The 13836-nt window shown below is 48.6% G+C and overlaps 1 protein-coding gene across 3 annotated transcripts; it reads right to left on the reverse strand.

Annotated features, from left to right (window-relative positions):
- Nucleotides 1–271: 271 nt before the first annotated feature.
- LOC135368654 (arylsulfatase B-like) lies at nucleotides 272–9772 on the reverse strand. Of its 3 annotated transcripts, none has more exons than XM_064602074.1 (11): nucleotides 9634–9772; nucleotides 9412–9571; nucleotides 6517–6664; nucleotides 6104–6263; nucleotides 5922–6034; nucleotides 4279–4398; nucleotides 4017–4184; nucleotides 3807–3933; nucleotides 3362–3658; nucleotides 1842–2284; nucleotides 272–1742 (listed from the first exon to the last, which is right to left on the reverse strand). In XM_064602074.1, exons 3-11 carry the CDS (start codon nucleotides 6649–6651, stop codon nucleotides 1464–1466), a joined length of 1842 nt encoding a protein of 613 aa, XP_064458144.1. In that variant the 5' UTR covers nucleotides 6652–6664; nucleotides 9412–9571; nucleotides 9634–9772; the 3' UTR covers nucleotides 272–1463. The 3 variants fall into 3 exon arrangements, with proteins under 3 accessions (XP_064458144.1, XP_064458145.1, XP_064458143.1); XM_064602075.1 differs by having other exon boundaries at nucleotides 9623–9772; XM_064602073.1 differs by having other exon boundaries at nucleotides 9412–9772.
- Between the last annotated feature and the right edge of the window lie 4064 nt (nucleotides 9773–13836).

Raw genomic sequence — 13836 nt, forward strand, 5'->3', positions numbered from 1 at the left:
CAAAAGCCCTGTGAGTAATCCCGAAGTCAACAACATCAGGATGTCATCCCAAACCTTGTCGACCTAAATTCAGAGCTCTGGTCGAAAGGCCAGGTCATAGACAAGAAAACAAAAAGACTCCGTTTTATGGGGGAGAGAGGGATTACTATCACGACCTCCAAGCGCCTATTCGATACAAACATCTTCAAAACAGACAAGGATACAAGGAACGAAAGGACAGTTGCAGGACCATGAGCGCATATGATTGACTGAACACACACGCAGTTAAAGATACAGATATGTACTTCGCTTTTATACACATTCTACAGAGTCTTGTACTACCGGCAATCGATAAATCTGCCAACATGAATCAAACTGGGAATATTACACGAAATCATGGTTGAAATGCAGATTTATGGGTGCCAAACATCTCCGTCGAAACGCCTTCACGCTGCGCTCCCGCCTCACTGAGTTATGGCCACTTTGAATATGAGATCCTGTCACTCTTCGCTCGCCTCCTCCTCGCCCAATCTTGGTATGACGTATAACGAGTGCGCGAGACACATATAACACAGATAACAGCGCACGAGAAGTCACGTGCTTGCAGTTGGGATGGACGCAACCAGGGGCGGACCCAGAATTTTTCAGAGTACGGTATCCAGCCATGAGCCGCATGGCAGACACACGATCTAGGGTCAATTAAACACTATCTGAAGACAGAAATCGCGGAGGAGGTCAGGACATCCCAACCCCTCCTCTATGTCTGCTCCTGGACACAACTGTGAGCTCTGTGACGTCTGCGCTTTGCTTGGGAGTGAGCTCGACGAGGGCTTGTATCTCGCTACGCAGGACAGGTTGAAGAATAAATCTTTCTTCCTCGGTATTCTGGCGTGCAGTACAGTGCGTCCACGATGTATTCCTTCAGGATATTAACTTATCTGCATAATTCTCATCTTTCCGTAGGTAAAAAAAAAAGTACAGAGAGATTACATCCTAACGTGTCTTTTTACAAGTTTGCGAGACAATGATGTGAGGTACGACGGCTGGTCCTCTTTGAAGTCTGGCCTCAAAATCTTTACAAATATTTGGACGTGCAATAGACCCCTCCTCCATTTTTAAGGGGAGAGGGGTATGACAGATTCTTCCCTCCTTGTGACACGACCGCAGATAGTGTAGTCCATCATTGGGTCAATGGACCTCAAGAATGGGTTGGTCCAGGCACCATTTTTATGGGCACTGAATTCTATCAAGCCATTACAGAATCTGTATGTGCTATCCCCAACTTCACAAGCTTCGAGCACGCTGAGTAAAAAAGCGAAAGTGTCATCGAGTAGTGGGCTACGTTTCTTAGCACCACTGGAACCCCAATCTCCCAATATATATGCAGGTCGAGAAACTAGGTGCCTTATTCACTCGGAGTCTCTTTAGTGAAGGTTAAACCGCCCGCACAAGATGTGATTCTCTTGCCAGTTTCCACAAATCCGTCAAAGAAGCACCAAGCATTCGTCCACAGCCATATGAACCAACCAGTAAAAGAAACCAGTAACTGCACGAAAAAGAAACGCAGCGGATGAAAGGAAACTGCACGTCTCTGTTGCAGAAGATTGCTGCGGCGTCACTTCTTGCAGGGAAGGGATATCTGCCCAGTTTGTCCAGAGCCCATCATGATGAACTGGGTCTGATTTGGGATCTGGAACAAGATTGCCAGGAGGCAGAGATTCCGATTGGTACTGGGACAGCTTCGTCATAAGGCTTTGAACGACCTGCGATGCCAGTGTTTCGTGTCAACGAGAGAGAGAGAGGGAGAGAGAGAACACTGTTCCCTGAAGTCTCATACTCCAGAGGACGCAAATGGAACTTACCTCAGCGTGTTCCTTAGATATGTCATTGTACTCGCAAGGATCCACCGACAAATCGAACAAACACGGAGATGTTGTAGCATCGCAGCTTTTGTTGCTCCAACGGACGCCACATTGAATGGGTGTAGCGTAGCTACTTGCATCGGATCCACAGACAGGATGTCTCCCAAACCTAGATATGACGTGCTTTACCACAGAAGACTCGCAAGAGCCTCTAGGTTGTGTCGAACTCCAAGAGACATTACCGAGGATCGGATACCAGACGTCGAATCTGCCATTGTTTATACCACCCTTGACCAGTTTGAATTTACCATCACGGATAGCAGCGTAGCCCTCAATCTGGTCAATATTAACGAGGAGCTCTGTTCTCTGAGGCGGCTCCAGTTTCAAGAAAGCGTTCCAGTTGTTGACGCCATCGATTTTTCCCAAGTTCAAGACATTGCCACCTGTGAATGCAGAAGTTTGACCTGCTCAGTTGGTGAATAGCTATAAGGGTCCTCCCAGATAGCTGGTCTCCTTGTAAAAGTGGTAAAGGATAAAATGCGAATGCAGGCTAAATGGTGTACAAACTCCACACAACAACTGAGCCGTGTTATGTTTTTCGTTTGCCAGCGCTCAGGCCTTTAATAATATTGATATAATGAAGTGGATCACTTCCGACCGAAATAAACTATAGACCACAGGCCTCTTTAAATGGCTGATCCCTTCAACATTTGACCTGGAACACAGTGTGAGGCCTCTTTCAGCCTGAACAGTTTACACCTCCGTACCTATTCTCTCAGCAGCGAGTGATCTGATAGCTGAACTGCTCACTATTTAATGATAGCGAACTGATAGAACTCATGTGATCCTGGAGTGCTGACACAGCTGGTTCCCAGGGGAGCATAGGAACCGCTTGCAACCGCTTTACATTGTATTGAACTTGTACTACAGTATACTTTGGCACATTAAATATCCTGGACAGGAACCGTCTTGCACGGTGAGTACTGTCAGTCCTATGGCTATTACTTCACTCACTGCTGAGAATAATATTGAAGGTTAAACAGTGCTCAGGTGGAAGGAGCCATGTGGTTCTCTCCATATCTACATGGGCCTCTTTACAAGCCCCTGGCTATAAGGGCTACTTCCTCTGACCTTGCTTCAGTATGAAATGACTCAGTTTCCTTAAACACTTGTACGCGCAGTTAGACACAGTCATAGACGTTAGAGCGATTCTCAATTTACTTTCAAAATCCCTTATCACACGCTTCTGTAGACAGTCTTCACTTTTGTTGAGGGACTTAACGTGCGACTGCTCGCAAGGGCGGATCCAAACCCTGTGTATGTGTGTGTGGGTTGGGGGATGGTTCCTTTATTGAAGCGCGAATCTGGGGAGGGCGCATCTTTGAGCTGAAGTTCGCGTGGAGCTCGCACGCTTACACTCCCAAGACCCAGGCGACTATATACCCCAAGAACTACCGCTATACGGAGCTATCACTAATGATCTCTCTCTCGTGCCAAATATATGTATATTGAAGACATACCAGCAAGGTGATAGAACGTTGGAAGCCAGTCCGTAATGTGAACAAGACCATCGTACGTGACTCTGCTGGAAGTGTTCAGGAGAGGACTCCATACCACTGCTGGACACCGCACGCCTCCTTCCCAGGGGGTTTCCTTCTGTCCTCTCAGTGGCCACGCCGATCCGTAGTTAGATGTCATTCTTTCTAAATCGGGTCCGTTGTCTGAAGAGAACACTACGACAGAGTTTTCCAGCATCCCTTTGCGGTCAAGGGCACGAAATACTTCTCCAACTGAGATGTCCAGTGCCTTGACCATGCCTACGCATAAGGAAGGAAAAAGAAGGAAACGGCTATCTGATATGAAAGACAATCGACAAACTGACGTTGAGCGACAGTCTTGAAGACAAGGGGAGACCTCACGACCTGTCCGATGACTTCAGGTAGTTTGCTGACTTTTGTCGCTTACCGGCGTACTTAATTCTTTCCTCATGACCAATGTCCTCGAAGCCCGATGTGTATGAGTCAGGTACTTGAAGTGGATCAAGCAGATCTCCCGTATGCGGTGCTCCGTGCGCCAGATACAGGAACAAGGGCTGATTGGGGTAAAGCACCCGTGTGTAAACCTGATCACACGCCTTAAAAAGGAATAATACTTTCCGAGTTCATTGGTGTTCACCTTTTCCGCCGGGTGGTTTCCAATTATTCGGACAGCCTCACTTGTGAAGACGTCTGTGCTGTATAGACCAGTGTAATTCCATAATGGGTGAGGTCCACTTCGATAGTCCATGCCTGTAGTCCATTTCATAGTTTGCAAGCTCTCTTTGTCCAATTTGATGGGTTGTGGCTGTGTAGGAAGAGCAGCTCAGTAGTACTCTCTAGTGACCTTTGACTTTTAACCTTAGTAGGTTATGCAGGTAACCACTTAAATATCGCATTACCGGCTTGGGGAAAGTCACGGTGTGATTGTAGTAGTCGATATGGGAACCCCAAAATCCAAAATGGTGATGGAATCCCCGCCTTGTGGGTGTGTACTCTTCCTTGTAGAATCCCAAGTGCCACTGTAATATGAACACTGAACGAAAACTTCTACTACAGCAAAACTTGCAGACACCACCAGCGCGAAAGGGCGAGGTTGTCATTATGGCTCATATGATCCTACTGCTCGCTCTACACAACAGCAGAGGAGCGTAACAGATACAAATATCACACGGCGTTTCTGTAGTCTCCACGCGTCGCAGTGTTTCCACAGAGTGATAAGATGCTTAAAGAACAGATCGGCCTTTCGGGCCTTATCATGAAGAAACAAGGAGAGGAAAGGTTAGCCTGCGCTACGGAGGCTGCCCAAATGCCCACCCCTACTCTGGGGGAGCGTCTTGCTACCTTAGCAGGGATACACCCCATGACATCATTCAGTTGTTCAGCGACTCGAGCTCTAATTTATTAGCGTCAGTAGAGAGTTTTAGGGAACCACAAGCGCCTTCCCGACTCCTACTCCCTATCACTACCAGCCAATCAGAGCGCTGCGAGTTGAGTCGTGCAGGGATACGTTTTGCGGAAGCACAACTCACGGTAGCTGAAGCGGGTTCCTTTTCACTGGGAAGGCGGCAGAGTTCGTGTACTAGACAAACAAGTTTTTCTAGTGCTCTAGGCAGAGTGTGAGGCTATCATCTTTACGACGATGATCAGTATTGGGCACTTGGCTTGCGGTTTGTGGTACTTGCGTAGAGAAAAAATTTGAAGTTGGTTCAACTCCTTACTTTCCGCATACGTACTGCGTTTGCGGAGAGCGGGGCTCTGTTGCCATGGCGACGATTTGTCTCAAGCGCAACCGTAAGCGCAGCAATGTGAACCAGCCTTTAAACTCTCTTTGTCTCTTTCGTTAGGATAACCGAATCGTCAAAGGAAAGAATTTTTGCATGCTCACGGTTACATAAAACTCCCTACCATAAATCATGGGAATCCACGCAATTTGAAATTCGCGCGCAGAAAGACTTGGCGGCATGGCCGAGTGGGCTAAGGCGTCCGCTCGTTGGTGGTAACCAAGGTTGTGCTGAAGACTGGGAGGTGATGGGTTCGAATCCTACCTCCGGCTGTGCTGTCTGAGGTTTTCCCCGGGTTTTCCGAAGGCTTTCCAGACGAATGTCGGCACAGTTCCCCCTTAAGTCGGCTCAGGACGCATACTAATCCCCCTCTCCCCACCCCTTCCTGCTATCCTCTCTCCGTCTGTCCACATCTGTACGCCGGTCATAGCCACAGTTGCTTCGTGGCGCTAACACGCAATAAAAAAAAAGACGGATGTGCAACGTCGGGGCTAGGGAATGTGGGCGTTTCCTTGGGCGCCTGACCTCGTTCTTTACAGAGAATGTGTCAGGAAGACGTCACACCAGCCGAAGAGGAGATTTTCCGGTTATTCCCCCCCGTACGTGGGGCTCTGCTGCCGACTGTCACTACAAAATTCGAATAACTCTGCCAGTCACATGTCGAGTTCGAGCGGGGAGGGCGCGCAGAAGAGTTATTTATTTCAACGTCGCCGGGGAGCGAACCTTTCCTTTGGTTCAAAGATGAAGCTTTGCCGCATTACCTTGCCAACCAAGTAATTTGTGTACCCGAGCTCGGCTAGCCATTCGGGCAGGAGCTTTTGGTCGAGCGGGAGACCTCTTCCCTCCCTGTTGTCCAGCACAAAGTGCTGCATTCCTGTGGTGTATAAGTAACACTGTTATGTTTGATATGCGCTTAAATACTGTGTGGCGCCACTGAACGCACCTGTACGAATGGGATAGCGCCCTGTCATCAGGGCAGCCCTTGAAGGTGAACACATGGGTTGCGTGTAATACTGCGTTAGTCGTAGCCCGTTCCAAGCCATGGCATCAATATTACCAGTTGGGATTTGTGGGCATCCATTGTAGCTCACATCGTTCCAGCCCTGCAACGACAGGACGCGTATATCTGAGGCAGGTCTATCATCTAGCAGGTCCCCTTCTATGGGGATAGCTTAGGACAGTAGTACAGGACAACAGCGAGACTATCAGCGGCGCGAGTACAGACCCCCATGGGGCTAAGGTGAGTCGTTACCCCAGAAATCGACCTCGGGGGGGGGGGGGTACCGAGCTTCCAAGGGGGGAGGGGAACTCGGGCATAAGATTGGCAAAAAAAAAAAAGGCAGATGCAGAGCTTACGAGGTCGTCCGCCAAGATGAAGATGATGTGAGGTGCTCGGCTTGCTACAGCTATGGACGCAGAAAAGCACAAGTAGACCAACAGGAACGTCGTGTCTTTGAAGGGGAAGAGTGAAAGGTCCACGATGTGTGGCATATGGCTCGTTTGTCTGAAATCAAGGTACTTCAAGTCAATGTTTCTTCGCCACAAGACAAAACCAACAGTAACGAGGTTCAATAAATCTTGGCGTGAGGCGATACTCCCCTCATATGCAGTTTTGTTTTTCTAGTTTATTGACACGGGTAGCCCTTAGGGCCGTTTAGTGCGAGAGGTATTATAAAAGCGACGAAGTTGTCCCAGTGAGAACTACTGTTGCTTTCGGTCACCTGATATCGCTGCAGTTTTCAGAACAAAAATCCGTTCGGCAGACCGTCCGCAAAGAATTCGTGAAGGAACACCATTCTTATGGAGGAGGAGGAGGAGGAGGAGTGTCGTTGGGAGGAACCCGAGAGGTCTGCCTGCCTGATTAGGCGGCATGTTTCTCGGGAAGGGAAAGGTGGTGGAGAGGAGGAGAGGAAAGGGTGAAGTGGAAGACCGAGCGGAATCCGCTCGGGGGGAGGATAGCTGCGTCCATGGGCCGACTTCAGGGGAACTGTGCCGGCATACGCCTATTACACATCTGAGGGAAACCCAGGAAAAACCCCAGACGGCACAGCCGGCCCGCGGATTCGAACCGCGGACCTCCCAGTCTCCAAGCGCACGCGTTACCGCTGCGCCACCGGAGCTGGTCCCCCATTCTTATCTTTATTTTGTTCATTGCGCATCTTCGGAGACGCGTCTTTCCTTCAACACCAATGTGAGAGGGTGAAGGAGCACAGTGCCGCCTCATGCGTCGAAGATGAGTTTTAACTTGCGGAAACAAAATGAAGAAAATGGTGTTCCTTCACTAATTTTTTACGGACGACCTACCGAACGGATTTTTGTTCTGCAAACGGCTGCGATATCAGATGACCAAGAGGAAGAGATGTTCTCATTGGGAACACTTCGTAATTTTTATAATTAACGATTTTTAGGTTATTAGTTATTCGACGGTTGAGCAACAGATGACCAAGTACGTCCGCCGGCCCAGAGATTATAGAAGTGAAAACAGGATGTCTATTCTCTTATAGTTTTTTTTAATGAAATATCTGTATCGATTGATCAATCTGGATCGATCGATCAATGAAAGAAAAACTCTAGGGCACGCGTTGGTGATACTCTAGGTGATACCGATTACCCGGTCCAAGATGAGCCGGGCTTGCTGAACGCGGTAAAATCAAACAGCTCAGGGAATCAGAGCATGACACGTGCCGACAGTTCCCTACACACTTTTGCTTTCCTTGCTTACAGCTTTTCCTTGTTAGTTGAGAGTCAGTACTTAGCCCCAGCTTAGCCAGCAGTTGTCCCAGTCTGTTCTTTGTATTGTGTCTTCTTGTGCTGCTGTTTTACGTTATGACTAGTTTCCAACTAACCCCACTTTCACGTTGTCAGAAGTGTTCTGCTGGATTCAGCATAGTAGAAGAACACACGAAAAGATACTGCTCTTTCTTTTTTTTTTTTTTTTTACAAGCTCGTGTAAACATTTTGGCTCTCATTTTGCAGCAATAACGTCGACGAGATGCCCACTGACAATAAGGTTGTCTATAGCGCCGGTATGGATTGACTCCCACGCATCCCGTTTAGAGCTCTTGGCAGGTGGCATGCTGACGTCCATTCGCGTAGATCCCGTTCACTTCCCGCTGTCCCGTAGATTGCAACACATCACTGGCTTTAATCCCGCTTACAACGCCACTGGTTATCAATGCGGTCGCTCAGCAGTGCTCCGGGAGTCATAGGGCAAACGACACCGCTCGGCCAGGATAGGAGCTATCGAACAACTTGTGTAAACGCAACAAACGGACATCCGCTGTGTTGATAACCGCACACCAAAGGCCGCTTTCGTTTGTTGCCTTCTGACAGACTTCCCTAACAGGAGAGGAGCAGTGGTGGTGTTATGTGGTGATGTAGGGGGAATGTGCAGTCGGCCTGCTGTAGAGGAGCAGCGAGATCGTGCGAGGTGGTCGGGTCGATTGTTACTTTCTTCGGGTGTTTTTGTAAACTTGATGGCTCGGTGACAATACAACGCAGAGCGAACATATTGTGCGTAGTTTTCCCTGCTAGGCTGCTTGATGAATGAAACGGTGTTCCCAGTCATGTTAAATGTCACCTCCTTGTCTGTTTAAAATGCGAAGTACGAGGGCCAGTCAAAAGTTATCCGCACTATACTGCTGTCAGCCGTAATAGTACATGTCGGCGATCGTACGTTGAGCAGCTATGATGAAACTGAAATAATGACCCCCTCCCCCACGTGCATAGTGGTGGCGGTGAAAGGGGCTTACCGTTGTCGGCCTCACAGAGGTGAACAACGTCACTACTAACTACCTGGCGAATGTGCGTCCTAGGCAGACTTCTAAGAGAACTTGGGGGGAAAACCCAGGAAAAACGCTAGACAGCACCGGGATCCGAACCCGGATACCTTTCAGTCTCGACGTGACATGGCCAGCACGGCAACCACTGAGCCACGCGAGCTGTTTTGCTTTTTTTTCGCTCGGTGTTCTGGATAAAGCACTGGTGCAATGGCCAATCAGATATCAGTAACGTGAAGTCACTTACTCCAAATGAATCAGGCGGTTGGCTTATCGTGTTTTCGGAAACCTTATCGTCACACTTCTGGGTTCTCCTAAAACTCCCTGACGGAGAATGTACGAGTCTGTTCGTGTCGGTTATATTCCAGCGGTTCCTTACCATGGTCGTGCGATGGCCTACACGGTATGAGCAAGGTATGCAGAAAAGTTGCAGTATACAGAGCACCTGTATCGCGTTTTTATCAGCGCTTACCTGGTCACGCAGTGCAGGAAGACATGAGAAGGCTTCACTGTATAGTGACTGGGGGCTTCACAATGTTCATTGGCAGTGTGGCGCCGTACCCAACTGAACCTGTGTGCGCCAGATTGGACGGCAGCCTACCAGATGTGAATCCGTCCCAGCAACGCAGAAACTGCAATGACACGTTTATCGACGGCTCGTAATGGTATTCCTTCTGCACTACCGGAAAATTACATCACGCATGCGCCGCAAAAGCTCCACCGATTATCTCGTTCTTGTTCCTCTCCTCTGACACGGGGATACCAAATGAATGGTCGTTTATGAAAACTAACACACTTCTCATAGGGCGGCATGACAACAGGCAGGCGATTGCACTAGCGGTTACATGAACGCGAGAGAAAGGGGTCGAGTTGGTTTATCGCAGCAAATCCTCTCCCACCGCCCCGATTTACTTTGTGTGTTCGTTTGTTTACACGCGTGCTTCCTTCCCTCCTGGAAACCTCGAGAAGGATAATCTGATAGCAGCCAGGAGAATGACGACGACGGTTGATTGCTATTTCGGTATTAGCATGTATGTTTGTGTCCATACCGCTTTCCTTGATCACATCTTTTCTCATCGCCGCGAGGAGGGGGGGGGGGTATATTTATTAGACGAAAGGAAAAAGAAAACCGTGGTAAAGGTCAGCCAAACAGGACGTCGGCTTGCTATTCCGCAACAAATAGAAAATTAAAGAAAATAAATATAGAAAAGAAAAAATTGGGAAGTAAAGGATAGACCAACAAACTGTGAAAGAATGATGAGACAGATTAAAGACAAAGATGACAAAAGAAAAGATGACTAACAAACAGTGAAAGAATGATGAGTGGATTACAGAAGATGACTTTAAAAGAAAAGCATGATGTTAATGCGTTGAGGGCGAGAGTGGGGCACTGAAGAGTGAGATTGCACGACTGGAGTTCGCAGGCTGTTCATAAGAACTGAATTGCTCAAGAAAGTCAAAGCTGCTTTGGTCACAGACCGCTGTGTGTGGTGTCGTACTGGGCCGAGCAGAGTGGCCAGAGAAAAGTCTGTGCCGCGAGGAGTTCCATACTGCATCAAGGGCGTCCAAACGGAGTTAGAAAAGTTTGGAAGCCTATTGTGCAATCCTTAAACAGTGCTTGTCCAGCAGGGATGGACAGCATTTAAATACATTGTAATTAAAGTACTATTTAAAATATAAACACATGTATTTATATTTTGTACTTAAATACAGACTCGAAAAATGTATTTATAGTTATATTTCAAATACAAATTTTCGGGTATTTATTCTTGTAAATACTTTATAAATACTCCTAAATACAGAATATACTGACTGATACCTTAAAGTTACCCTGCATTTGACCTTTCGGGAAGAAGAGCGAGTTTGAGGTACAGTTATGCCGTGTTTGCATAGCATATAGCATGTGCATGCAACAAACCACTTTAGATAAGTTTTTCACTGTTGTTGCGGACAACGGTCACGTCTACCCGATTACCTTGTTGTACGAAGCACTTTAGTCAAAAAAGCACTTTAGTCAAAGTCAAATTTAATACGAGGGGTGTTCAAGTCAAACCGGGACTTTTCATTTTTCGCAAAAGTAAAATGAACTTACAGGCGAGAAATTAGTTTTATTTTTCAACGCTAGAGATTTCAACGCAGCTAGAGATTAGTAATCTCTAGCTGCACTTGTCCCAGCGTTTCACGAGGGCTTGGATGCCAGCAGCGTAGAAATCCTTACCGGCGCGTAGCAGCCATGATCGGACCGCATTCTCGACCTCGTCGTCGCAGCTGAAGTGGCGGCCCCCAAGGAACGCCTTCAGTGGCCCGAAGAGATGGAAACCTCTGTGGGCGAGGTCTGGACTGTAAGGGGGATGTGGCAGCAACTCCCAGCCAAGTTCCTGTAAGGTGCGTGTCGCGAGATGCGCGGTATGCGGGCGTGCATTGTCCTGTAGGAGGATGACTCCTTTGGTGATGAGGCCCGGCCGCTTTTGCTTCAGCGCCTTATGCACATCCCTGAGAACCTGGCAGTAATATGCGCTATTGATGGTGGTACCACTGGGCAGAAAATCAACATGAACAACGCCAGCCTTGTCCCAGAAAACCGTGGCCATGACCTTACCCGCAGACGGGGTGCTTTGGAACTTCTTGGGAGCGGGCGAGCCCGGATGCTTCCACTGTTTTGATGCGCGTTTAGACTCAGGAGCGAAATAGTGCACCTATGCACGTTTCATCGCACGTGATGATCCGATCAAGGAACGGCTGTCCTTCAGTGTCGAAACGGTACCTTAGCTCTTGGGAGATTTCCAGTCTTCTCTGCCGGTCAACACGGACAGCTGCCTCGCGATCCAACGGGCACTAACTTTCCGAAACTGGAGGTGTTCATGAATGATAGTGTTCAACGTTCCCAGAGAAAGGTCCGTCTTTCGAGCCAGTTCGAGTTGGCCTCATGTACGCGGAGGCCAATACGCATTAAAGTAGCACAGAAGTCATTTTTAACACCCTGTTGTCCTTTTACGAAACGGTGCGCTGCTACCTGCTGCTACGCTGAACGGTGCGCTGCTAGTTCTATCAGAGTGGTTTCTCAACCCCTTTAAAGGGGCTGCGACAGGTCATCCTACGTTATCGCGGATAAACGTAAAACACGGTTCTTTGCACCGAATGTGAACTGCATTGAAAGTATCACATCGAACAGGGTAATAAAAGCGGAGAAAGAAGGGAAAGGGTGCAGACTAGTTGGTGTAGATCCATGAAGACCGAGAGAAAGACGGACACAGAAGACGACACAGGTAAGTTTTCAGACACAGCCATAAATAAATTTATTGGCTCGTCACAACCTAAATGCTGAAAACCTGCGAAGGCGGGGGTGGGGGTGGGGGGTGGGGGGGCGAGAGGAATACATGACGCGTTGCTAACTACATTTCCACTAGTGGCGATCTTTAAGGATTCACGAAACAACCTTCGGTGCGTGTAGCGTTCCCACGCAAGCATCGAAGGTTGTTTCGTGAGTCCTTAAAGATAGCCACCAGGGGAAATGTAGTTAGCAACGCGTCATTTATCTTTTATTATCTTTTATCCATTTATATTTGAGATGAGCCAATAAATTTATTGCTGTGTCTGAGAACTTGCGTGTGTCTGTCTTCATGTATCACAGCGGAGAAAGTGGGCACCACGAATACCGAAACCACGGAAACTCATGCTGCTGGTGCTGGTGAAAGGGCGTTGTCGGCTTCACAGAGGTTGGCAACGTCACGACTAACGCCCTTGGGGAATGGGCGTCCTGGGCCGACTTCTAAGGGAATTGTGCCGACATATGCCCGAGAGCGTCTGAGGAAACTCAGGAAAATCCCAGACAGCACAGCCGGCACCGGGATTCGAGCCCGGGTACCTCCCAATCTCGACGTGACATGGCCTGCACGCTAACCACTGAGCCACACGAGCTGGTCCGCAATTCATGCGGCTGTGACATCACAGCCCTCGCATCCGCCAGTGAGGCAGCGCACGAGAAGTCACGTGCTTCCGGCTGTCAATGGGGATGGACGCAACCAGGGGCGGACCCAGGATTTTTCTGAGTACGGTGTCCAGCCATGGACCGCATGCCAGACACGCGATCTAGGGTCAACTAAACACTATGTGAAGACAGAAATTGAGGAGGGCGTCAGGACATCCGAACCCCTCCTCTATGTCCGCCTCTGGACGCAACTGTGAGCTCTGTGACGTCTGCGCTTTGCTTGGGAGTGAGCTCGAGGGCTTGTATCTCGCTACGCAGGACAGGTAGAAGAATAAATCTTTCTTCCTCGGTATTCTGGCGTGCAGCACAGTGCGTCCACGATGTATTCTTCAGGTTATTAACTTATCTGCATAATTCTCATCTTTCCGTAGGTAAAAAAAAAGTACAGAGAGATTACATCCTATGTCTTTTTACAAGTTTGCGAGAAAATGATGTGATTTATGACGGCCGGTCCTCTTTGAAGTCTGGCCTCAAAATCTTTAAAAATATTTGGACGTGCAATAGACCCCTCCCCCATTTTTAAGGGGGGAGGGGTTAAGGGCGGCTTGCTATTCCTTATTAAATGATTCGTCAGTGCGTTGCCCTGCGGTAGTTAAGAGTAAGGCGATGTGGGGTCAGAGGTCTTCCGCCGTCCCACACACGATGTCACAGGCTGCTGAGGAGACCGGCATCACGCAGGTTGTGGAGAAGCGCCGCGGTTACACCACTGCTCCGTGTGCCAAGTAGTGTTGCGAGGGAGATGGAGTGTCCGAGGCTGGTCAGGCGAGACTTGAGGTTGTCGCGGAAGGACTTGGAACGGCGGCAGTCGAGCAGAAGGTGACGAATATCTGCCTCAACGTTACAGGTAGAACATAAGGGTGTAGCTTGCTGGTCCATTTTGAACAGCAGTGACGGAGTGCGGGCGACGTT

Source organism: Ornithodoros turicata, chromosome 9 (assembly GCF_037126465.1).
Source record: "Ornithodoros turicata isolate Travis chromosome 9, ASM3712646v1, whole genome shotgun sequence".
Lineage (NCBI taxonomy): Eukaryota > Metazoa > Arthropoda > Arachnida > Ixodida > Argasidae > Ornithodoros > Ornithodoros turicata.

What these genes read in the sequence shown, in the direction of transcription:
- LOC135368654 (XM_064602074.1), bottom strand. Translation starts at nt 6,651, where the DNA reads ATGCCACACATCGTGGACCTTTCACTCTTCCCCTTCAAAGACACGACG. An exon ending in GCGCTATCCCATTCGTACAG is followed by an intron (nt 6,035 to 6,103) that starts GTGCGTTCAGTG and finishes TATACACCACAG; the next exon opens with GAATGCAGCACTTTGTGCTG. An exon ending in CCGTGACTTTCCCCAAGCCG is followed by an intron (nt 4,185 to 4,278) that starts GTAATGCGATAT and finishes CTTCCTACACAG; the next exon opens with CCACAACCCATCAAATTGGA.